Source organism: Phacochoerus africanus, chromosome 8 (assembly GCF_016906955.1).
Source record: "Phacochoerus africanus isolate WHEZ1 chromosome 8, ROS_Pafr_v1, whole genome shotgun sequence".
Lineage (NCBI taxonomy): Eukaryota > Metazoa > Chordata > Mammalia > Artiodactyla > Suidae > Phacochoerus > Phacochoerus africanus.
In genome coordinates this window covers 30317170-30342711 of record NC_062551.1, presented here as the reverse complement: position 1 = coordinate 30342711, position 25542 = coordinate 30317170, and the positions used below count along the sequence as shown (strand labels likewise).

Genomic DNA, 25542 nt, shown 5'->3' with positions numbered 1-25542 from the left:
AAGAAAACGAGAGGGTGGGAGGGGGTTAGTGTAGTGGGGGGAGTAGCTTAGCGGCCCAGAGTGGCGGGATGATGTAATGAGGTTGTCTGTGTGACAGACTCAGATTCTCGGTGGCACAAACCTCCACGGCTCCATTTCAGAAATCAGCATCCCGTTGTAGAGCCAGCCTAGCGTGTGAAGCCGCCGCGCGTGGATGGAGGGGGTACGCCCACGCCCGCCTGCCCGGAGACCTTCACACCAGAAGAAGCCCGCCCAACATTCACGCAGCCCATGCCCACCAGGCGCCTGGCGGCGCGCGGGGCACCGCCGCGTCCATCCGGTTCACGAGGGGAGGCGGACGCGGCTCCAGGGGCAGGGAGCCTGGCTGCGACTGGGCGGGTACGCGGTGGCATTGGGGAACCCGGGGCTCACCTCTCCGCTGTGGCGCGGGTGCGCAGGCCGCGGACGCTCCCTCGTGGCTGGCGCTAGCCCCCGGCTGGCGGCGCGCGCGGGCCGCTACCGACCGTTAGCGCGAGGGGCTGCGGTGGTGGCGGCTGCGGCGGGGGCGGCGGGCGGAGCCGGGGGCGGCGCTGGGGAGCAGAGGGGCCGCAAGAGGCGGGAGAGACAGGAGCAGGGCGGGGACGCTCCCCTGGGCACTCCCCGCACCACCCGGGAGTAGACTGAGCCTGGGAGGACACTGCCCCTTGGCTGCTTGAGAGGCAGCCAGTGGTCGGTTCTGCACAGTCCCGGCTCGGCCTCGCCTCAGTCACGGCCGGCTCGCTGCCACCTCCGCTGGGCTGTGCGGGCCACCGCCGGCGCCGGCTTCCCGTCTCCATGACAATGGGGCGCCGACGCCCCGCCCCACCCCGCCCCCTCGGCGCACCGACTCAGAAGGAAACGGGCTCACGTCGCCGAAGGGCGGAGCCAGTAGAGGCCAGCGTCCAATCAGCGGTGAAGGCAGGGAGGGCCGGAGCCGGGCGGAATGAGAGGCTGTGAGAGAACGTCCGCCTGAGGGGCGGAGCCTAGGGAAGCTGACGGGGAGGAGTCAATGCGCGTGCGTGGAGTCGAGCAGCTGGGAGAGTGAGAGTGCAGAGTGGGTTTGTGTGCCGGGGCTGGAGTTCAGGAAATAAAGTGAATCTCGTCTGTCAGAGTCATTGTAGGAAACTTGGTGTATACTCAAACTTCGGCTTGCCTGTGACCCCATTCATTATAGAAGGCCACAAAGTCCTTGATCTGCTGGGTTTCAGCGGAGTGCCCACCACTGTGCCAGCCCCGGTCCGGGTTCACCAGCGCCTGTGTCTGTCCCAGAGTTCGAGTGCGTCTATGGCTTGTGGAGGCGCGGGGTGGAGAAACAGGCAAAGGGTCTCTTTTGTATTCTGTGTGGCTTCGTGGGCAAGGGCTCGGCCTGTGACTCAATTGTGTGTGTGTGTGTGTGTGTGTGTGTGTGTGTGTGTGTCTGTTTGCCTTGCCAGCGGCTCGCTGAACAGTGGTTGGGTTGGTTGGTGCTCCGCGGAGCGTTAGCAGTGGAGCGTGGGCGGATGCGAGAGTTCCTGCGAAAGGGAAGGGGACCCGCACCGTCCACCACCACCACCACCACCGGCCTGGCGGGGCGAGCTGCGGCTGATGCAAAACCCCAAGAAAGAGGCAGCGAGGCATGGTGGGAGGGGGTGTTGTAGAGTCCGGAGACCTGTTCTGGTGTAGCTGCTTCACCGCCTGACGGCTCTTGCCCACTACCTCTCTGGAGAAAGGCTACCCTCTTAGTACCGGGTCCCCAGTGTCTGACCCTCGCCGTTTGGCAGGGAATTGGTGGAAGGGAGCCCGGGCTGAAGCCGTCCAAGGCCTGTTTCTCGCCCACCTGCTGCTGCTGGCGGAGGGGGACAGTCCACCCTGGACTTCCTGCGTCCTGGACTCTGGCATTCATACGACTCTCCTAGGGGCCCTAATTACGGATCTACAACTCGCTCTCGGGTCCCTTCGCTTGGGGGAAAAGCTAGGGGAGGGTGGGTAGCAATCCGCCTTGGAGCCCAGTCTCCTGGCTAACAAGAAATCCGCTAACTCCGCGATTTACTGTGGCGTAGAGAGCAGAGCGTTCACTGGCGCGCAGTCCGCGGCGTCGTTCCCTTTGTGCTTCGGTACAGGCGGACCGGCCACTAGGGCCTGCCTTGCGTCGGAACCGCCGCTCCACCCCGACTTAGAAGGGGACGAAAGTTGGAAGAGATCCGCGCGCCTTGGTTGTGATTGTCATCCTGGGGCCGGCGCTCGAGAGCCTAAGTGAGAGAGAGAGAGAGAGAGGGAGAGACCGTGGAGGGGAGGGGGGCATAAGAGGAGGGGGGAAAGGAGGGCCGTGGCGGAGAGGCGGGCGCGAGGGAGGGGCGAGGGGAGAGCCAGCGAGCGGGAGAGGGAGCCGGGGAGGAAGAGGGAGAGGGCGAGGCGCGCCTGGCGGCCGGGTTGGCTGCCGCGGCCCAGAGGCTCCTGCCAGTCCTCCCACCGACTACACCCCGGGAAGGAGGAGCTTCAGGCGCGCACAAGGCGTCAGAATCCTCAATTTCCAACTTAGCATCTTGGCAGGACCTTTGCGAAGCCAAAAGCAGAGCCCCCCAGTGCAAAGAGCGAGGGGGAAAAAGAGAAAGCAGCAAGGGAGGGGGGAAACCCTGCTGGGGCGAGCGAGGCGCGCAGAGGAGCGGGTTCGGCGGTCGCAGCCGGAGGCGCGCGGGAAGCCAGCGAGGAGGCGCTGCGGGCCGGAGCCCGGGAACCGGGGCCCGAGGAGCGGCGGCCCGGGGCAGCCGGAGACCAGGTGCCCGCCCGCTCGCCCTCGCAGGGCGCCGCCCGGCTCGTTGGCGGCCGCGGCGCGGAGCGCCCCATGCCCGTGTGTGGCCATGTCCTATCCGCAGGGCTACTTGTACCAGCCGTCCGCCTCGCTGGCGCTCTACTCGTGCCCGGCGTACAGCACCAGCGTCATCTCGGGGCCCCGCACGGATGAGCTCGGCCGCTCGTCGTCGGGCTCCGCGTTCTCGCCCTATGCCGGCTCCACCGCCTTCACGGCGCCCTCGCCGGGCTACAACTCGCACCTCCAGTACGGCGCCGACCCCGCGGCGGCGGCCGCCGCCGCCTTCTCTTCGTACGTGGTGAGTAAGCAGGAGCTGGGGAGGGCGAGGGCAGCTGGGGCCGCGCGGGGCGGGCGGGGGCTTCGGGGACACTGGTCTCGGCTCCGCGGCGGACCGCCCCTCCAAGGCTCGCGGCCCCTGCAAACTTGGGCGATTGTCTCGCTCGGCTTCGCCCGGGCCTCGGGCTCAGGGATTGTTCAGAAAGGAGAGTCGCGTCTTGCTGGGATCGCTGAGTTGGCGGAAAGGGTTTTGGGGGAGAGGTCGCTGCAGTTAAAGAGCAACATTTGATTCAAACGTGAGCTCCAGGCCGCCCTGCACACTTTACTTCATTTTTTTTGTTTTGTTTTTGTTTTGCCATTTGGGGAAAGTAGTTCAAAAGAAATAGATCCGAAATCTGAACAGAAGCGTGCTAAATCTGTGTAAATGTGTTTGGCCTCGCCTTTAATTAGTCCTCCAAAATGTTGCAAATCCGTAATCCTATCTTCGCAATCCGATTTAGAGGTATTAAATTTCTGAAAAGTCGGCCGAGCTGCGGTGCATCCGGGATTTTTTCGGCCGGGTGCACTTTCTGGAGAAGAACCGCGGCTTCGGTTTGGGGTAACACTTTTGGAGGGGCGGGAGTGCCAGATCAAGGCATAGCTTTTCGTTTGCCTTTCTCTGCAAGGGAGAAAAAATTCCATGACTTCCTTTGCTCACCCTTCTTCTAACGCGCAGCCACTTGGGCGCCGAGCGCAGGGTCGCCGGCCGTTGCTCAGACCTCTCGCTGGGCGGAGGGCCTGGCCGCGGTGGCGGGATCTGCGCACGGGGGCCGCACTGCGGGGGGGCAGACGTACTCAGGCAGACAGGGGCCTACCGTGTGCCGCCAAGGCCGGGACAGCTCCAAGCGCCCCCAAGGACTGGCCTCAGGAGTTGGCGCCCCCTCTTCCTTCTGAGGGGGAGGAGGGGTTGCCCCCAGGGTCTAAGCCCTCCAGCCCTACCCCAGGGGAAGCCAGAGTGCGGGCCTCGAAGCCCGAAGACCCCTGGGCTCAGCGAAAGTGCGTCTTGGTCGCCCAGGTGGCCCCGAGGACCACGGCCCACTCTCACTTTCTCTCTGCCCGTTCCTGGCAGGGCTCTCCCTACGACCACACTCCGGGCATGGCAGGCTCCTTGGGGTACCACCCGTACGCGGCGCCCCTGGGCTCATACCCGTATGGGGACCCCGCTTACCGGAAGAACGCCACCCGAGACGCCACCGCTACGCTCAAGGCCTGGCTGAACGAGCACCGCAAGAACCCCTACCCCACCAAGGGCGAGAAGATCATGCTGGCCATCATCACCAAGATGACCCTCACCCAGGTGTCCACCTGGTTCGCCAACGCGCGCCGGCGCCTCAAGAAGGAGAACAAGATGACGTGGACGCCGCGGAACCGCAGCGAGGACGAGGAGGAGGAGGAGAACATTGATCTGGAGAAGAACGACGAAGATGAGCCCCAGAAGCCCGAGGACAAGGGCGACCCCGAGGGCCCCGAAGCAGGTTGGTGGACACGGGAAAGGGTGCGTTGAGCACGAGTAAGAAGCAAAAGGGGGGCCTGTAGAGAGGGTGCACAGGGCCTGGAGGTTGGGAGCAGGGGTCTTTGCCTTTGCGATCGGGGCCCTGGGCCCGCTGCGCGGCCTCGGCGCTTCTCACCGCCTGGGTTTCCCCCGCAGGAGGAGCAGAGCAGAAAGCGGCTTCGGGCTGCGAACGGCTGCAGGGGCCGCCCACCCCCGCCGGCAAAGAGACCGAGGGCAGCCTCAGCGACTCGGATTTTAAGGAGCCTCCATCCGAGGGCCGCCTGGACGCGCTGCCCGGGCCCCCCCGCGCCGGCGGGCCCTCCCCGGCTGGGCCTGCGGCAGCTCGGCTGACCGAGGACCCGGCCCCTCACTACCCCACCGGTGCGCCGGCACCCGGCCCACACCCAGCCGCGGGAGAGCTGCCCCCCGGTCCCGGAGGGCCCTCGGTCATACACTCGCCGCCACCGCCGCCGCCGCCGCAGGCGGTGCTCGCCAAGCCCAAACTGTGGTCTCTGGCCGAGATCGCCACATCCTCGGACAAGGTCAAGGACGGGGGCGGCGGGAATGAGGGCTCCCCATGCCCACCGTGCCCCGGGCCGGTGGCCGGGCAAGCCCTAGGAAGCAGCCGTGCATCGCCGGCACCCGCGCCATCGCGCTCGCCCTCGGCGCAGTGCCCCTTTCCAGGCGGGACGGTGCTGTCTCGGCCTCTCTACTACACGGCGCCCTTCTATCCCGGCTACACGAACTATGGCTCCTTCGGACACCTTCACGGCCACCCGGGGCCCGGCCCAGGCCCCACAACGGGTCCGGGCTCGCATTTCAATGGATTAAACCAGACCGTGTTGAACCGAGCGGACGCTTTGGCTAAAGACCCGAAAATGTTGCGGAGCCAGTCCCAGCTAGACCTGTGCAAAGACTCTCCCTATGAATTGAAGAAAGGTATGTCCGACATTTAACGCGGGCTGCGTCGGTCCTGGACTTTCCTAATTTATTAAAAAACATGGCCTTGGCAGTTATTTTTCCATCAACATGAGAGAAAAGCAAAACTATCCCTCCTACTAAAAAGTTTATAGTTCATGGAGATGGATGACATAAAAATGTAAACATCTCCACACACACACACACACACACACACAAAAATGTCTTAACCAACCTAAAAGAAAAATTTAAAAAAGGATTTGTATTAAATCTTATTCTGTATATTTAATGTAGCATTTTTGTATTTAAATTGATAATTCAATATCTTTGAAGTAAATTATGAAATTAAGACACCTGTACAGGCATTTAATGTTTTTTTTGTAATATAAATATATACATTTGTGTTTCCCCCCAAACTGTTTCATAGTTTAAAGATACAAGTTTAATTTAATTTTTTACACCTATTGATTTTTCTGGGTATGAGCTAAAGTATTATTACGGAAAAGAAACAGGTTATACTCTTAGATTTAAAAAGTAAAAGAAAACTGCAGCCGCCTTTGTAAAATGCAAAATATTTAATTAAAAGAGATTTTAACATAACCAGAGCCACTCATTACTTTGTAGAAGCCTCAATAAACTGTCCATCGCCCTGGACAAAAGGTGCAAACTGCAACTTTTTTTCAAAGTGGAGAATGAAAGCTTCCACCGAACCTAGTGTGCCAGCGGGAAACCGTAATTAGGCATCCAGCCCCGGGGAACCTGGCCCTGCCGGGAATGCAGATTTGGATCACTGATGAAGGCTGCTGGGGGGGGGGGGAGATTGGACCCTGGAGGAGGGAGGAGAGAGACCCAAGTGTGTGCCCAGAAGGGAGAAGAGATGGCAAAGCTGGCTAGAGACATGCACCACCCGAGCTCCATCGCTTAACCTAATTACTTCCAATCAGTGTCGTGTTTTATGCAAAGCAATCAGCTGGTGAACTTTGCTAATGAGTTCGATTTTATGCCGGATTTAGCCCTTATTACTATTTCAAAGGTGCTCTGGGCTAATGCGGGCGGGGAGCGTTCGGGGATGCCAAGGAGAAGGCCTTCCCAGTCACTGTCTTTTTCTACTCCTTCAAAACTGGGCATTGATCTCTTTGCTGGATTTGATTAAATTAGCAAATGTTCCATCCGCGACTGTGCGGGTGGTAGGCAGCGGGGTAGATCCCCGCGCAGCCGCGGGGCTGGGGCTGCGGGACCAGTGAGGGGACGGTTCCCCCCTTTCACAGGTAGGTGTCACACTTGTCCTGAATTACAAGCCTGCACTTTGCAGAGTCGGAGACTGGAGAGAGAGTGGGCGGAAGGAAGTGAGGGAGGGAGCGCCACAGGCGCTTGGTGGAAGCTAGGGGAGTCCCAAATCGATCATCACAGCCCCCCACCCCACCCCCACGGACCCCATTTTGGACAAGGGGCCTTCAAAAGTTCGAGGACATTTGCCTAGATAATGAGGCCATTGTGGACTTGATCAGGCATGTCGTCGCTTTAGCACTTTTCCTATCTCGGATTCAAGAGTCCGAGGAGCTACGAAAGTAATTTTGAGGTTTTATTTTCTCCGTTTAACCCCGCATATTTCATCTCAAAATGAAAAGTCAGGTTGCCTCACACTCCCAAATGAGGAGGAGATACCTCTCTGTGCCCGAGGCCCGCCAGCACTGTCGGTACGCAGGTCTCCATTTTGCGCGGGAGATGTGGCATCACGGACGTGTGGAATTTCGTGGGAAAATTTCAGTGGTCGGGGGAGGGGAGGGTTTACAGCAAAAACATACCCCAGCGAGGGGAATTAATTTGCTCTATTAAACCCAAGACTGAGACCAGAGAGAATGTGTTTGCACATAACACCGGTTTAATTAGGCTAAATCAAAACGCACATATTTGCATTTCTACTCAGGACAACTTTAACCCTACTTGGTTTTTTAAACACAGCCCCAACTTTCACCGAGTTTTTACTTTTGCTACTTTAAAATTTTTAACCTGCAAAGGGCTTCTTTAGCTTATTCGACTTTAAACAAGTTTGAAAGCGACATTGTCCAGATGTTTTTCGTGAACAGCAGTCGACTTCAGAGTTTAAATTAGTGAGAAAATTCACGCAGAGAAAATGGTTTCAAAGCTGGAAGTGTGAATGATTAAATATGCATGAGACGATCGTATTTTATTTTGTCCCTTTAATTATAAATGATTTTTTTAAACAATTGAATTCCAGAGATGATTTGCCCTATCCCCCGCTCCCAATCCTTCCTCCATCCACCCCTGCCCCCAACAGCCCGGCTCACAATCAGCTTTTGCCCCCCTGTTGAATATGCAGCCCCAGGAGTCACCTTCTTTTCTAAAAAACTCAAAATGGGCCAGTCCCCTTCTCTTAAGAGACAGTTTAAGGACATCAACTCTGCGGGGTTTGGAAGCACTGGCCCTAAACCCTGCCCAACGATTTTAAAAAGGCCTCCTTGTGTTCCTGGGAATATGCAAATGGCGCGGCTCGGGCCTCCCGGGTTCGGTTGCAAAGGCTCGGGGGCTGGGAACCGATTGCCTGCGGGGCTGCCTGGGAATGGGAACCGCACACCAGGGAGCCCGCGGCGTTTCTTCCCAACGAGGGGCTATGCGAGGCGTCTCCTGGCTGGGCAGCGAAACCGCCAGAGGCTGCCCCCAGCCTGCATCCCTCCTGTCCTTGGCCTCTGCAGGGTCTAGGGTTTTCTTTGCGTACTCCTAAATACAAGCCCCAAATTAAGTTTAGGGTTTTCTCCTTTGCAGAGCTGGGTTTCACTAGCCAGTAATTTTCTAGTATCTAGAGACTTTAATGTTTGGGGCGGCCTGCCGAACAGATCGAGGTACGTGCCTGTAGGAAATGCCTCCTGGGTCTAATCCCAGAAGTTGTTCCGTGTCTGTAAGGTCCCAAGTCCCTCCTCGAACCTCCAAGGCTCTGCTTGGCTGCATCTTGGGCCGAGTCCAGGGCGATGCGCCTTGCAAGGGGCGCCGGGGGAAATCGTCCGTCCAGGATTGGGGTTTGTTCGAAGACTGGAATTGGGTCTCGGATGTTATGCGAGACAGCGCCTAAGACACCTCGGTGCTGGGGCTGCGCGGGCATTTGCCACCTGCGCTTGGCTGCACTCGTTTCAGCCCCTAAGCGGAGCCTAGCTTGGCACTTAGGAACTGAATCACTAGTCGCTGAATCCTTGGCGACGGAGACCCGAGAGCCACCGAGTAGAGTCCGTGCAGTAAGTCCCCCCGAGGCAGCGCCAAACTGGCGGCCGGCTGGGTTTCTTCCCTTACCCCTCAGTGCAGGGCCCAACCAGTTTCTGGGATTTGAGGTGAGGAGCCAACAACCCAGTCAATCCCCGAGGGCGCATACTTGGGCACTGAGGTGAGGCTGCGGAAGGGGCCATTTCCCTTCCGGCTCCACGGATCCGATCGAGGTGCCAGGGCGGAAGTGTTGCTCCCGGCCCTGGGTGAGGGGCCTTCATTGAGGCCTCCAGGTTTGCAAACCCCTCGGGGTCTTTCATTCCCGGTGATGTGCGCAGCTCTTGGAGTCTGGAAGGTTGGGGGCTGCGGGATGGGATGGGGTGGTCGTGCATGCAGCCTCCGAACTGACCGTACCTCCCAGCCCACCTGTCCCGCATAATAAGCTGCCAGCTCCGGCAGAGGCACAGAATAGCGCGCTGCAAAGCGCCCAAAGTGAAAGGAATGTTATTGCGCTCCCAAGAGGGAGCCGGAGGAGGATGCAGTTTAGGAAGGGCGCCGCCTACTGGTCCCTGGGCGCCACGCGGCTCACTGAGAGGAGGAGTTGGGAGAAACCCGGCTATGCCCCCAACCCACAGCCGGTTCTGATCCCCAAGAGGGCCAAACGTAAACTGTTTCGCCACCCCAATCTCTGAGGCCTGGGACCCAGGACCGAGTTAACATTGAGGATTCGGAAAGCGGAGCCTACAGATTCTCGCCATGGCTTGGGCACAGTGTCGAAAACAAGGCGGCCGGCAAATGAGAAACATGCCGGCGGCTGGAGCAGTCTGCGGGTGGGGGCTGCAGCCTGCGGGTGGGGGCCGCAGCCGTTCGAAGCCCAAGGAGTGTCGACGCTGCCGCTCCGCTTCAGGTGCATGCATTCCGTTTCTGCTGGCCTTCCCTTGGCCGGCCTCTGGGCCCCACACAGGTTTGGTATGGCCGGGCGGGGTGGGAGGGGGGTCTACCACGCAGCCGCACCCCCAAAGACCGTTTTGGCCTGTGGGTTGGGCAATCTTTAGGAAAAGGAAAAACAAAACAAAATTACCCTCGAATTTTTTCAATCCCCCATCTCGAAAGCACGTTTAATGAGGTGGGCGTGCAAAGCAGGAGGTTCTCAGGCGGCGTGCCCGTCCACCCCTCCGAAGTGGTAACTGGTCGTATCAACTGGTCTCCCCCGGTGCAAGGATGTTAGCCTGGCTTTTCTCATTCTTTGCCACCCGGCCACCCAATAGGAGGAAGATCGGGCCTGGCGGAGATCTTGCATCCCGCCCTCCCGCCAGACTGACTAAAGCTGCGGGACTGTCCCTAGCCCCACCCCGCGGGTCTCCGTTTTGGACCAGGCCAGAGCTGATCTCCTTTTCGTTTTCGCTCTAAATGCGACTTGGGTCCCAGGCTTCAGGTGGGGCCCAGGTTGTGGCCTAACACGATCGCCTCAGGGACCGGGCTGCAGCTCTGGCTGCACACCCCGCGTTGGCCGACCACTCTGGGCCGTTGGGGAATCTCTGGCCTCCGGTCGGCCGGAGTCCCCAACCCTGGGTCCCCAAGGCCACCTTCCCGGCCGCGCTCGTTTCCGGCGCCCGGACGAGCCCTGTGCTCCCAGACGCCACTTTCCCCAGTGAAACCTGCTTTTATTTGCTCCGAGCAAACCTCGGGCTCTCAGCGCTCCCGCCTGATGGATGCAAATGTAAATGTGCACTTATTTAATTGGATCAGGCCCCAAGATAAAAGAGATAAACGGCTCCCCGTTTGCTAACTTATTTTCCGAGGCATGCAGCGCCGCGTGGAGGGGAAGCTAATGAAGCAGGGGCGCGTCGCTGGGCGCTCCAGCTCTCCGCGGCCGTAGCGCGCGGGTCCGTCGCCTAGGCTTGGGCGGCTCCCTCGTCCATCTCCCGGCGGGCAGGGTTCTCTTGAGCCCTTCCGTGCACCAGGACGGGAAAGTGAGAAGGCGCGGCTTCGGCTTGGGGCTTGCAAATACCCAGCCTCTCCCCACCACTTTCTGTGGTTTGTTCCCCTGTCCTTTCTTACTCAGCTCCCCATACTGGAGTCATACTGGCTGAGCCCATTCGATGGAAAATCTTTTCTTGCTGCCGTCCGCAGGCGATGTCTTTCAGCCCAGGTGGGGGTTTCAGAAAGAAAGACACATGAGGGCCACGAAAAAGGCCAGGCGCGTCCGCACCCCACCCCAACCCCCAGTCGCGTGGAGCTGCCTTTTAGACGGAAAGAAGCCCCCCGGTCTCTATTCCCAGATGGCCCTCTTTTGGATCCTGAGATTTCTTTCAGGATTGGAGTAGATACTCCCCTCCCCGTAGTAATGTATGCCCGAGATCACACAACCCTACAGTAGTTTTAAGAGGTCGCAGCACCAGACATTAAGAGGAGAAATTGCTGCCTGGTTCTCTCCTCTTCCGGGTGGGAGTCAGAATTGACCGCCGGTGCGTCCCTCTCCGCCGCCACCCTCCACAAGTTTGTTCCCCAGTTTGGGGTCTCGGGTTTTTTGGGGTTTTGTTTTTTTCTCAGCAAAGTTTCTCTTCTGTTTAGAAGGATTGGAGGATTGGGGAGAAGGCTGGTGAGGGCAAGAGGCAGAAGAAGGCAGACTTCGAATAGAGCTGGGGAAAGGGGGCGCCCTAGGCTGAAACCTTTGCCCGGTAGCCTGGGGAGGTTCATCTGGGCAGGGCTGCCCGGCCTCGCCCCATCCCCTACGCCCTGATGGATTGGCCTGTCAGGAGAGCTCTGTGCGCTGGAGCCCATCAGAAAGCACTTACCTCGCTAAACTGAAATTACTGTCCTTTCAGGGGCTAATTTGTGTAACTCCCATGGAGGGGCTTGGAGGGGGTTTGATGAGGCATAAAATGATGATTAATGAATTTATTGGCCGCTGCTCATCAAACAAGGGCTGGAGAGCTCCCGTCCATACCTCCATACCCAGCGGCCTGGCAACAGCACTTGACCCAGCTGGGGGGTTCACCTCTGGGGGTTCAGTGCCTGCAAGATTTTCCCTTTGCACCCAGCCCTGGCCCTGGGCGCTTTCCTTGACCTTAGCAGCTTTCTGATGACCAACTTCTGATTTGGGGTGCAGGCTCCAGCCCTACCACCATCACCCCCTGCAGGCCTGCCACCCAGGCCTGGGGGGAGGCTTAGCCTCCTATGGCCAATGGGCCCAGAAGTGGGACAGCCCCTCTTCAGCATCCTAGAAGCCAGGACTCGAGTGTGGCCAGGGCACCCCAGGCAGTGTAAAGATGGAGAGAGATGTAGGCTGTTGTCCTGAGGTGTTAGAATTTACTGCTTGGGTTCTTGTGCCTTGGTGGCTCAGTCCAGCCTCTACAACTTACTAAGCTGTGGGTCCTTCTTCGGCAGATCAAATAACCTCTCCGAACCTCAATGGCCTCATCTGTACAATGGGCCTGAACCACCTTGGTTTTTTTGAGGGTTCTAGTGGGTAGCACATAGTAATCCTTCAGCTTAGTTATTGGGGTCCTGCTCTCTTAAGACTTTACTGCAGATGCTGGCCAAGGCCTGGGGGACGAGGGGAGGGTGGGAGGCTAAGGCGTTGGGTTCTGGCTGGTGGAGAAAATGGCTCACGTTCTTTAGCACGCTTCCCCTTCCCCATATTCTCTGGCTGTACATCACTCTCTGGGGCTTGATTTGAGGGGACACTGGGGAGACAGGGAAGGCAGCTCTGATTAGAGCTGAGCTTTAGGGAACTGGCTGGAATCTCCTTTGGGGGCAGAACTGAATTTCAGGTTACTCCACAGGACCCTTCAGAGCTCCTCTAGTTCATACATAACCCACCCATTTTCTGCAGGCTCCTGTCTTTGGAATGTCTCAATCAAAAACCTGCAGCCCATAAACTTACACATTCAGCATGGAGTCTTTACCTTGTACCGCCCTCACTGTCCTGCCCAGATCTCCCAACAACTGGGAGATCTACCTTTGCCTTCCCAGGACAGCTTGCCCTTCTGGGACGCGCAGCACAGGGAAGCCCTTGACATTGACCTCTCCAGGGGAAGGCTTGCCCTGGCCTCTGTGTTAGGGCAGCTCCACTTAAACTGTTCCCTTCCCTTCCTCCAGCATAGGTAACGGAGCCTCTCTCTGTGCCAGGTGCACTCTTCCAGGTGCCGGTGACGCAGTGATGAACAAAGCCAGGTCCCCACCCTCCTGGAGCTTGCATTTTAAAGGGGGAGGCAGAAAGGAAACACATGAGTGTGATCATGACTTATCACAATCTCTGGGTGACTGACGAGGTTAGGAAAAAAAATTCAGCCGGGTAAGGACATGGAAGGGAGTGTGCTCTTCAAAGGAGGGCAGTCTGGGAAGCATCCCTTAGGAGATGGCATTTGAGCTGAGACAGGAAGGAAGTTAGGGAACAGGCCATGCAGATATCCCAGGGGAGAGAGCTCTGGGAAGGAGGATTAGCAAGTGCAAAGATCCTGAGCTGGCGGCAGCTTTGAAAAATAGCAAGGAGTTCCTGTTGTGGCTCAGTGGTTAATGAATCCAACTAGGAACCATGAGGTTGCGGGTTCGATCCCTGGCCTCTTCTCAGTGGGTTAAGGATCTGGCGTTGCCGTGGCTGTGGCGTGGGCTGGCAGATACAGCTCCGATTAGATCCCTGGCCTCGGAACCTCAATATGCTGCAGGTACATCCATAGAAAAGGCAAAAAGACATAAAGGAAAGAAGAAGAAGAAAGAAGAAGAAAGAAAGAAGAAGAAGAAGAAAGAAGGAAGGAAGGAAGGAAGGAAGGAAGGAAGGAAGGAAGGAAGGAAGGAAAGAAAGATAGAAAGAAAAGAAAGAAAGAAAGAAAGAAAGAAAGAAAGAAAGAAAGAAAGAAAGAAAGAAAGAAAGAAAGAAAGAAAGAAAGAAAGAAAAAAAAAAAATAGCAAGAGGACCTTTATGGGAGGAGATGAAGCCAAGGCAAAGCAAGGTTCCAACTATATGGGGCTTTGTGAGTCCTGGTGTGATCTTTGGTTTTATGATGCTCGGGGGTTGGGTGGAGGAAGAGAGGGTTTTGAGAGGAGCAATGGGATCTATTATGTGTATTAAAGGCATCCCCAGGGCTGAGACTCTCGGAGGGCAAGAGCAGAGGCAAGGGCCAGCTAGGAGGCTGATGGAGAATCTAGGAGGAGGTAATGCTGCCTTGGACCAGCATGGTAGCCAAAGAGACGGGGAGAATCGGTCAGGTCTGGGCTCTGTTTTGAAGGTAAGGTCAATAGGCTTTGCTGATGGATGGAGGTTGGGCCTAAGAGGAGTGGAGTTCTGGATGCTTCTAACGATTGGGGCCTGAGAATCCAGAGGCATGAAATACCAAACAGTGAGGGAGGAGTGGGGACTTTTTTTTTTTTTTTTTTTTCAGGGAAGCGGAAGTAAGATACTCTGACCTGGTCCCCCAAGCTCTTTGGCCCAAAGGAGTTGCTCTTGTGGACATTCTGGGCATCCAGTGGCAAAGTACACAGTGTCCAGGCCAAAGCCTGAAGTGAACGGATCCTCCCTCTTGAAACCAGAACTCTCAGAACTCCCTCACCCCATCTCCCCTTTTATTTCTGTCTCTCTCTCTTTTTTTTTTTGTCTTTTCTTCTGCCCTTTTTTTTTTTTTTTTTTGTCTTTTTAGAGCCACATCTGAGGCATATGGTAGTTCCCAGGCTAGGGATCCAATTGGAGCTACAGCTGCCGGCTTATACCACAGCCACAGCAATGCCCCATCCCAGACGTGTCTGCGACCTACACCACAGCTCACAGCAACACCAGATCCCTAACCCGCTGAACGAGGCCAGGGATCAAACCTGTCCTCACAGATACTAATCAGATTCATTACTGCTGAGCCACGATGGGAACTCTCTGCTTTTTTCTTTTTTATCTGTGGAGAAACTGAGATTCAGGACGTGAAAATGATGCGCCCAAGCTCACACAAGTGTCTCGGCAGAACCGAATCAGAAACCCAGGTCTCCCGACTCCTGGGCTGTGGTCTCCCTCTGTCTCAGTCGAGCTCAGAGCTCTTGGATATCTGTATTTTAACCGAGAACTCCTGGAAACAAAACGCCTTAACAGAGAGGAATGAATTTATAATGGTGGAATCTCAGACACTGTGACAGGTTGTCAAGGGAGATATTTTTAGGCTGGGCCGGGAAACATCTTAGCTCTCCTCCAACGCTGCTGGAGGACGAGCTGCCTGCTCAGGACTGCGTGTGTGAAGTACAGATGAGGGAGAAGCTAGGCGTGTGCCCTCTCTCCTAGACACACAACAGCTAGGAAGTCTTGGGACTCTCGCCCCTGCCGAGGAGCGTTTACTTCCCTCAATAATTGTCGTCTGAAAAGATTGGTTCATTTCTCCTGTTGGACGTGACTGCCTGCCCGCCCACAATTATCTCACCTAATGCAAACAAGAATGAATGTTCCTTTGTCCATGAGTTTGCAGAGCAACTCCCACCAAAAAGATCTGAGTTGAGGACAGGGACTCACCTCATGGGTCTTGCGTGCATGATTTTGAATTTTTTTTTAAGGCCTCAGCTTGACTGCTTTTTTTTTTTTTCTTCCCTCCCCCAGTCCTTTTCTTGATGGAAAAGGACTGTATATATGGTCGCCAGCTTGGGGATTTTTTTTTTCTGTAAAACTATCAGCAGCTGTGTCCCCAAGGGTAAGCACAGGCCCTCAGGAATAGCATCTCGACATCTTTCAAGCAGAGTGAGACATCTGTTAGCCCTAGATTCCAAACACCCTCACAGTTTTAGAGCATCCTAGACACCTTGCCAGCTAAGACAGTTTGACATCAGACTTACCACACAGTTGTCATTTCTGAGACTTTTTTTTTTTTTAGATCCAAACCACAAGGTTTTTTGTTTGTTGGTTGGTTTTGTTTGCCCTCTATTTGTATCCACAATCTAAATCCAAACCCTGTGGTAATAGGTGGCTCTTTTTCTAAATACTCATACGTGCAAAGATATCCAATGGCAGTTGAAGGCTGATTTTTCCTGGATCCCATGAAAGAGAGAATGAGTGGCAACTTGGAGAAAAGGGCTTGTTTGGAATAAACACCACCTCTTTGCTCGCATGAAGAATGCGGTAGAAAAATCGTTGGCCTGGTTTATTTTGGTGGGTGGAAGATTTTTTTTTTTTTCTCTCCAGATTTTTTTTCTTTCCTACTTTCTTTTTTTATTTTTACTTTTTTTTTCCTTTTAATCTAGTCAAGGCCTGACAGATCCTAGAACATGTCTGAGAAATGTCTGAGAAGGTTCCATAGGATATGAGGCTGCAAAGAAAGCCCTTCCCTTGCTCTCACGTCCAGGCCACCCACCCTGCTACCTGAGTGTTTCTCCAGCCAGAAGTACCACAGGCACCTCCAATTCAAAATGTCCCGAACTAGGTTTATTCCTAGGTATTTTGTTCTTTTTTAAAAAAATGATTTTTATTTTTTCCATTATAGTTGGTTTTACAGTGTTCTGTCAATTTTCTACTGTACAGCAAGGTGACCCAGTCACACAAACATATTCACACTCTTTTCCTCACATTATCCTCCACCATGCTCCATCATAAGTGACTAGACATAGTTCCCAGTGCTATACAGCAGAATCTCATTGCGGTATTTTGTTCTTTTTGATGCAATGGTCAATGCGATGGCTTCCTTAATTTCTTTGTGGAGTATGCCCACACACAATAGAATACTATTCAGCCATAAAAAAGAACGAAATGTTGCCATTGACAATAATGTGAATAGACTGGAAGGGTATTCTGCGAAGTGAAATAAAAGACAAATACTGTACAATATGACTTATACATGGAATCTAAAAAATACAACAGGAGTTCCTATTGAGGCTCAGTGGGTTAAGAACTCAACATAGTGTCTGGGAGGATCTGGGTTCGATCCCTGGCCTGGCTCAGTGGGTTAAGGATCTGGTGATTGCACAAGCTAGGTGTCGGATGTGGCTCAGATCCCACATTACTGTGGCCATGGCCTAGGCTGGCAGCTGCAGCTCTGATGTAACCCCTAGCCCGGGAACTTCCATATGTGGCAGTGAGCATAAAAAGAAAAATGAATAAATAAAAAAACAAAAAATACAACAAAATAGTGAACATAACCAAAAAGAAGCAGACTCGAGGATGAAGAGAATAAACTAGTCGTTACCAGCAGGGAAGGGAAAGGGCAAGTCGGGGCAGGGGATTAGGAGATAACAAACTATTATGTATCAGCTAAGTTGCCAGGATATATTTTACAACATGGGGAATATAGCCACTATTTTATAATAACTAGAAATGGAAGATAAGCTTTAAAAATTATAAATCATTATATTATACACCTGTACAACTATAATTAAAATTTTTTTAAATAAGTTCAAAATATATTAAAAAAGAATAAATCCAGATAAAATGACAGAGGGGGAAAAAATGTCCCAAACTAAACCTCCCCGTTCCTAGCCTTCTGCAACCCCAGACTGGCTTCTCTTGCCTTCCTTCAGCCGGTGATTCAGTGGAAGGACTTTGGAAACATGCCAAAGGTTCTCTTGCTCCCATGCCTCACATGCATCCACTCCCCAGGTCCCATAGATCCTTCTGAGGGACCTTGTTCAACCACCTCTCTCCCCACTGCATTCGTCTGAGCCCTGTCATCTGGCCCATGGACCAGCACATGCCCTTCTGAAGGTTCCCAGCCCCAATCATCTTTGTAGCACCAACATCAAGTCCGAAGTCTGGAACATCCCAGGTATTCAATACACCTTGATGGAAATGAAAACAACGAAATGTACCCTAAGCCAGTGTGCTTGGATTTCCCCACATAAATATGAATTTTGAAACAGCTCTGGGGTCCGACAGATGTGAGTTTGAACACTAATGGCCTTCTTCTATCTTAGGTGTGTTAGTGAGCCAGATTGGATGACCCAGAAATCTGAAACAGAGAGGCCCGGGACCTGTGGTGATTGGGAAGGTGGACTCTGTTGGGTATCGGACTTCTTGGATGCCACGTCCATCTGTGCCATCTGCCAGCTGTGCAACCCTGGGAAAGTTCCCTAACCTCTCTGAAATTTAGTGCCCACATCTACAAAATGGGGATAATAATTGTACCTACCTCAGAGGGTGGGGAGTAAATGAGATAATGGATGAAAAGCCCACCCAGGCACATAGTGGACCCTCCAAAAATGTGAGCACTTACCATGATTACTTGTTAAATATGGTTTCGTATGATAGCAAATGACTTCATCCAAGAATTTCTAAAATTGTATAGTATATTTTCTCTATTTCTTAACTACTTCACGTCTTTTTGCTGACGAGCAATGGTTAAGATGTCTAGAGTGAAAAAAAAAAGTGTTTTAAGAATCACTCCTTGGAACATTATTTCATTACTTAAACTTTCTGCTGACTCATCTGTTCCTTAGTAACTGAGTCTTTCTTTACCAATAACTTTAATTACATCAATCACTCATTCCAAAAACTGCTGAATAATGAAAACTCCTAGAGGTGACACCATAGACTCCTGTCCTACAAGCCAGAGATTTGGGAGGAAGAATAGGTTTTTCTTTTCTTTTATTTTCTTTATTTCTTTTTATAGTGATCTGTACTTCCCACAGGGAAATATATTTGGCTTTCCTGATTTACTATCTGCCCATCTCTCTCTCTATCAATTTATAATTAGGAAGGACCATTCACAACTTCCTGAATTGAATCAAATGTAATTTGTTTCATCTTCTGACCTTTCTTGGCCATAAGGCCCATGTCTCCACCTCAGTGAAAAAACAAATGATGTTTGAGAATTCCCACACTAATTCCTTTGCTAAAAGCTGCTCATTGATCACATAGTACAACAGTTCACATATTACTAAACATTTATTTTGCTATCAGTAATAACAGGTACCTGACCCAGCTTTTAGTGTGTACCAGTTATTATTACCAAAGGTTTTACGTAAACGATCTCAGTAAAGCCTCATCAAACCTATGGCGTGGTACTATTATTACCCCAATTTTGCAGGTAAAGAAAATTAAGGTGCTGAAAGCTTTCCTTGCCTAAGTGCGTGTCAGAGTGAGATATGAACTTAGGAATGTCTGACTCATTTTCTGTGCCTAGATGGAGCCAGGAGGGAGTTGCTGGCTGTTCTTGGCTGTTTTAGGTAGCAGTTGTTTTTTTCTGGCTATTCGTGATTCAGTCCTACTGTAGGTAGAATAAGGTACCTGCTATTTGCTAAGCTTGAAATGTTAGCTGATGCTGTGGAGAAGCAGTGACCCTCAATTTGGTAAGAGGAGTAGGATGTGGACCGGGGTGGTTGTGGGGATTGGCGTGCATCTCACAAAACCCTGCCCCAAAGCGCGTGTTCTTCCTTCCCCCCCTTCCCTCTAGGCCCTTGTCCTCTCCCCCTTGGACTGTCACATCAGCCCTTAGTGGGTCAGTCTCTAGGCGCTCCACAATCTTTCCATCTTATGCTCTTAGCTTATTAGTCAGGAGGCAGTAGCCAGGGGGAGCTACAGAAGGTTGTAGAGCAGGAGAGTGACAGGATCAAAGCTGCACTTCCAACAGATTAAGGTTGCAGTTCCTCTCTGGGTCATTCGTAGCGCTTCATCAGTCTGAACCCATTCTTCCATGTGACCCCCGTCTCCCAAGACGCTGCATGGGTATCTTGTGCTCTGGTCCCTCTGGCTAGACAGTCACTTTCCAAGCCCTTTCCCAGGCTGCTTCCTCTGCCTCCGAGCAACCCATCCCAGTCACCTGTCTAAATCTACTCGCCCTTCAGATATTGAGTTCAAGTGCTTCCCAAGGCCTCTGGGGCTTTCTCAATGGCTCTAGCTCACACTGCTTCCTCTCCATGTGGGGCCACTGCTGAGGAAGAGGAAGCAGAGTGCAGGGGCTCTGGGGTCAGGGAAAGCTGGGTTTGCTTCTCATCTCTGCCACTTGCCAGCTGTGTGACCTTGGGTGAGTGGCTTAACCTCTCAGAGCCTCACAGTGAAGTAACAATGATAATATCTGTGTCCCAGAGGTTGGATGGAATAAGTGGGAGTCTCTCTGGGGAGTGCTTTAGAAATCATTCATTCCAAGGCCACCTGCAAAGCCAGGATGGCCATCAGTCCAGGTACTGTGCACCCACATGACTGGAAACAAGGTGATTCTAAAAAGCACACGTGTCTGTGGGCTTTGACCTGGCTTGTCATCTCTGTGTGTATGTTTCCATAAACACACAGATCTGGTTCTGGGCTCTCACGAGCTATTTGTCTGGAGTCAGTACCACACTGTTTGTCTTCCTATGGCTTTGCAGTATGTCTTACAATCTGGAGGGCAGTCCTTACTTTCTGCTTTTCTTGTTCAAAGCCAATTGACATGGCTCTTTGGGAGCATTTGTTCTCCTACGCAAGTTTTAGGGTGAGTTTATCTGGTGTTGAAATCATTGATTTGTGTGCTCTCTCCCTCAGTACTGTGTCAGGCCCAGAGTCTTAGCTGCAGGGTAATGGGGGTGAGAGTATGCAGGTGATTCTCTGGGGACACAGGTTGAGAAGGGAATCAAGTGTTTGCCAGATTCTACCAGGATCCAGCTTGGGCATCCCAGTAGTCGGTCCTGAGATGATTCTGAGGGCTCTGGTGTCTTACCTTGAATGGAGGGGAGGGGCAAAGGTGGTGGCTCTGAGGCGGAGGAGAGAGGAGCTCACTATCTGCCCCTGGCGAGTGCCACTCACCTGTCTTCTTTGCAGGGTGAGGAACTGTCTGTGCGAGGACTTGTACCCACAACTGAGGGAGGTTTTCTCACTTCAATCAGGGTTCCCTTAATACCCCTGGCCCAGTCCCAAGTCCTTGACAAGCACAGGGGATCCAGAGAGCATTATGCCTAGGAGTGCAGCCTGCCTCCTTGGGAGCCAGGCTGCCTGGGTTCCTGCCCTCCACACTCATCTCCCACCTGCACCACCTTAGCCAATGGCACCACCATCCAGAAACCTGGGACTCAGTCTCAGCTTTTCCCATCTTCTCCAAATTGTCACCTCCAGTCACGAAATCTGGTGGATTCAGAGTCCTTTCCTTGAATCTCCACTTCCATCCCACTGCCAACATTGTCATCCAAGCCACTGTCCTCTCTCACCTGCTCATGCCTCCCAGCTGTTCCCTGCAGTTGATTTTCCCCACCGAAGATAGACTGCCTGTGTGATGATATAATTCCTCTGCCTAATATCTCCTGGCTCTCTATTGCCCTCATACAAGGCTTTCACTCCTAAGTATGATGTTCCTTTAAATGTTAGGTTCTGAAACTGTAAAACCATTTGCCATTTCTAGGTACTCTTTTGTCTCGGGATCTTCGCACATGCTGTTCCCTCTGCCTGGCATGCCCCAGGTCTCGCTGCCAGGTGAAAGATCTGCGTTTAAAGATCCCTCCTCCCTCAGTGCTGTGACCCTCTCTGTACTCAAGGTGTAAAGTAAGGAACAAGCAAAATTTACTAGTTATGTGACCTGGGCATTTAATTCCTCTCTAAAGTTCGGTTTCGGAGTTTCCATGGTGGCTCAGTGGTTAACGAATCCAACTAGGTTGCGGGTTCGATCCCTGGCCTTGCTCAGAGGGTTAAGGATCCGGTGTTGCCATGAGCTGTGGTGTAGGTCGCAGACACGGCTCGGATCCCGCGTTGCTGTGGCTGTGGTGTAGGCCGGCAGCTATAGCTCCGATTGAACCCCTAGCCTGGGAACCTCCATAGCCACAGGAGCCCTAGAAATGGCAAAAAGACCAAAAATAAATAAATAAAGTTCGGTTTCTCCTTCTGTACAATGAATGGGACACAATCATAGTGCTAAGAGTCCATTCCAGGTGGACAGTTTAAGAGTCAGTGTGTGATTCACTGTCTCATAGGATTGCTGTGAGGATTAAAGGAGATCATTACAGGCCAATTTCACAGACCGGTGGAGGAATAAGCAGAGGCACACGGCCTAGTTCTAGCCTTAAGCAAGTGTTAATGAGATCAGACTCTTCCCACCATGGCTGACAGCTCCTTCAGAGCCTTTTCTTTCCCTGTCTTCTCCGAAAGGAATCCCACCTATGTGTGCAGTGGCAATGTGCCCAGCCCTAGGGGAGGAACCATTGATACCCGAGGGGTTGTGATAATTCCACTCCCTGTTGCCAGATGCGCACTTTCCCAGCCTCCCTTGCAGCTAGGAGGCCATGTGACCAATTCTGGTCAATGAGACAAGAAGAGAAATCTACTTATCTTTCTGAATCTCAGTATCTACTATTGTAAAATCAGGAGGTGAGATCAAACGGCAGTATTTTGCTTAAACCCCCTGTTTTTGTTTTTGTTTTGTTTTTAGAAACAGAGGCTTCCCCCCTTTTTAATTCCAAAGAAATCTTACTAATGCGAATATGTAACAAACAAAGGACAATTGCTCTAATTGAAAGGGAGACTGGCGGATGCAGGAGTGCACCCTGGTCCTCGCAGGCAGCCCTGAAGCACATGTACAAATCAGCATGTGGCAAGCCCCTGGGTCAGAGCAGCTCTCCATCCTGTAGTGGATATGTGTTATTTTATTTGGGCATGTTTTGAGACACTTATCCTAGTCCAGGGCTCTGAATTTTCCTGAGGAACCATCTCTCCCCTCCCTTGGGTCTACATGCTTTTGATGAAGTTAATTCAATTTTGATTCTAGGGCCAGACATATGATTTAAGCTGGCCTGACATTCCATTACCTCTGGATTCAGTGGCTGACTTGGGAATGTGCACTTGACCCAATGTGGTCCAGAGAGATTGAGACCTCGGATGATTATTAAAACTGAGGAGAGGCACAGGTTTTCTTTTCCCATGGAACTTGACCCCTGCGACGTGTGAAGACATGAAAACAAAGGCTACATGGAAGGCAACAAAGCTGAGAAAGGGAAAGAGACCAGATCTTAGAGACTCTGAGCCTTTGGATGAAGCTTTGCCTGAAGACAGGCAGACCTCTCACTGGATTTTTACTTTTGGGAGTGAGTGAAGTTTCTTTTGTTTCAATAGTTTGAGTTTTACCTTCCGTATTGGCAATCCTGATGGTCCCAACTTATACAGATTCTTTCCTGATCTAGAATCTTGGGTCCTCTGAGAGGCAGATATGAAGGCTGTTCACACAAGTTTCAGTTTTTCTCCTCCTGGGCATGTGGGAGAACTGGACTCCTCACAGGTTCTGAGAGAGGCATGGCTTATGACTTCCTTTGCCATTGAAGTGTGAATAGAAGTGATACATGTCACTTCCAGGTGGGCTCTTTTAAAGTCACGCATGGTTCACCCTCTCTCTCTCTTTCCTTCCTGTAATGATGTTCCAGGTGGTGGAGGCTCTATCAGCCTGGGTCCCAGACTGAGGACAACATGGAGCAGCGACCCCTGCTGACCCTCGATGGATATGCGCCGTGAGCAAGGAATAAACCTTTGCTGTTTTAAGCCGCTGAGATTGGGGGTCATTTGTTATAACAGCAGAGCGTAGCCTATCCTGAATAATATATTCAGAATTTTCCTCCTCCTCTCTTCTTTCTCCTCCTTTCCCTCCTTCTCCCATTGCTGCCCTGCTCTGTCCAGCAGTCTTACATAACTGTTCACTTATCTTCTGTCAACGGACTATTAAAAGGCTGATTGGTCATCTCCTGCCTTCCCAGTGACATTCAAGTGGACATTGGCAGGAGATCACCAGCCTGCCCCATAAAGCCGTGCCCCTTCCTCGCCACCAGGGCCCATCAATTACAGCTGTCAGTCAGTCAGCCTCCCCAGCACTGGCCTCAGCAGGAGGCAACTTCCTAATCAAATTACTGGACTCATGGGGCTCCAAGTTCTGGGATGAAACCTTCTCCAAGAATGCCCATTTCATTATCTTAGGAAAATTTACAAGATCCTAAAGATTGTGCCATGGTGGTCATAATAATACTCTGCCAAGATTAAAAAAAAATTGACAATTGAAATTTTCTATACATCAGCCTTCACTATTAATATGTAATTTCTAGAGCTTATCAATCAGTGAAGCTGATGTATAAGATTCTGCAGCTGGGGTGGAGGTTTGGCAATGATTAAGTTCTTTAGCAAGCAGAAAAGGAGCAGTAAAACATTCCTGACACTTGAAAGTGATCATCAGGAATAGGTATGATGCTTGTATAGCTCAGGAGTCTCAACCTTCCCTACTGACATGGCCAGAAAGCCATGTGAATGGGCGAGGCAGGTCATATGGGAGTGATGGCAACTGTGTGGGACTTCAGGTTGCTGCCTTTTCTACGTTCAGTGCTGGCGGATTGTCACCACCCAGGAACACAGACCCAAGGTTGCTAGTTCTTTCCATTTATTTTTTTTTTTTTCAGGGAAAGTGGAAATCCATACAAATCATCGACTGCATCACATTTTCCAAAATACTCTGACATCCAAACTTAGTGGGTAGATGGTTTCATAGACCATAACTCGGTCACCCTTATTAGCTCTTCCCATTTTGCATTATGTCCATTTTCCAGATTAGGCAACTGAGGCTCAGATAGGGAAAGTGATCCACCCAAAAGGACACAGCCAGACTCTGAAACTCAAACCCATTCCTTCTAACTACTTCTCTTCCTCTTGTGTCTCTGCTGTTTCCTCAGAGCTCAGAGGGTCTAACTCTTCACCAAAGACTCATGTATCCACTTCAGTTATTGAGGCTGTCCGTGCAAAGCAGCCACCAGCTGGGACTACATTTCCCAGCCTCTCTTCCAGGGGAGGTCATGTGACTCGTTCTTGCCAATGCCAGGAATGATATGTACTATTTTTCAGGCACCAGCAGTTTGCCTTTCCCCACCTTCTCTTCCTCCTTCCACAGCTCGCTGTGGGTGAACACGGCAAACATGGAAACCATTGTTGGAGACAAAAGGACCACAAGACAGTGAGTCTGGGTTCCTGATCATCATCTGCAAGAGAGACACCCCCAGTCAGGAGCACCCATGTTGTACTTGACATCAGGGATAAATAAACTTCCACTATATTTAAGCCATTATACATTTTTGGGGGGTTTATTTGGGACAGCAATCATTATTACCTTAACCATACAAATATAAATAGATGCTTAAAAATCTTTCCCGTTTCCCCCTTTCTATAGCAGCAGAGGGGTTTGTAACAGAAAGAGTCATCCAGAGTTCCCCGTTGTGGCGCAGCGGAAATGAATCCAACTAGGAACCATGAGGTTGTGGGTTTGATCCCTGGCCTCATTCAGCAGGTCAAGTATTCGGCATTGCCATGAGCTGTGGTGTAGGTTCCAGACGCGGCTCGGGTCTGGTGTTGCTATGGCTGTGGTGTAGACCAGCAGCTGTAGCTCTGATTTGACCTCTAGCCTGGGAACCTCCATATGCTGCGGGTTTGGCCCGAAAAAAAGAAAAAAAAAAGAACAAGTCATCCACTTGAATCCAACCCATTCGAATCCGATGGGGGCTTGGGTGAGAAAATGACTCCAGTTAAGACTGGTTTCTGGGGATAGGGGTGGAGTGGCCCTGCGTGTCACTGCACCTTGCCCCTCTCCCCACTCCGGCTTTGAAGAGGGACCTGTTCCTATTTCAGCTGGAGGTGAGCATATCATCCATGGAGCCCTCCTGGAGGAAGACGAAAGACAAAACAAGCATTTGGCCTGTCTGGGCCACACACCCTCAACCGAGATAGGAGTGAACATGTTTGGGAACATCAAAGGCAGTGTGATATCTTAAGCATAAGGAGATTAACATTTACAAAGGTTTGCCCCTCGGCCGCTTCCCAAGAATCCAGCAGACAGAGCCAGAAGGGACAATTAACATCACCCATCTGCACTGGGGTCTCCGCTGACATCTCCTGTTCATCTCGTTTGAGCTTTCTGCTGCGATC

At 52.4% G+C, this 25542-nt stretch overlaps 1 protein-coding gene across 4 annotated transcripts; it reads left to right on the top strand.

Moving 5' to 3' along the window:
* The first annotated feature begins 2390 nt into the window (after positions 1–2390).
* Positions 2391–24686, top strand: IRX5 (iroquois homeobox 5). 4 transcript variants are annotated; one of them, XM_047792400.1, is made up of 4 exons: positions 2391–3104; positions 4191–4596; positions 4770–5552; positions 23013–24686. In XM_047792400.1, the coding sequence occupies exons 1-4, from the start codon at positions 2856–2858 to the stop codon at positions 23075–23077; spliced, it is 1503 nt and encodes a 500-aa protein (XP_047648356.1). In that variant the 5' UTR covers positions 2391–2855; the 3' UTR covers positions 23078–24686. The 4 variants fall into 4 exon arrangements, with proteins under 4 accessions (XP_047648356.1, XP_047648357.1, XP_047648354.1 ...); XM_047792401.1 differs by lacking the exon at positions 23013–24686 and having other exon boundaries at positions 2392–3104; positions 4770–6190; XM_047792398.1 differs by lacking the exon at positions 2391–3104 and having other exon boundaries at positions 3153–4596.
* Positions 24687–25542: the final 856 nt, after the last annotated feature.

Bases quoted from the DNA above. Each gene is read 5' to 3' on its own strand.
- IRX5 (XM_047792398.1), top strand. From the start codon at position 3,762: ATGACTTCCTTTGCTCACCCTTCTTCTAACGCGCAGCCACTTGGGCGC. The intron at 4,597-4,769 runs GTTGGTGGACAC...TTTCCCCCGCAG, and splicing joins CCCCGAGGGCCCCGAAGCAG to GAGGAGCAGAGCAGAAAGCG. The intron at 5,553-23,012 runs GTATGTCCGACA...ATGATGTTCCAG, and splicing joins TCCCTATGAATTGAAGAAAG to GTGGTGGAGGCTCTATCAGC.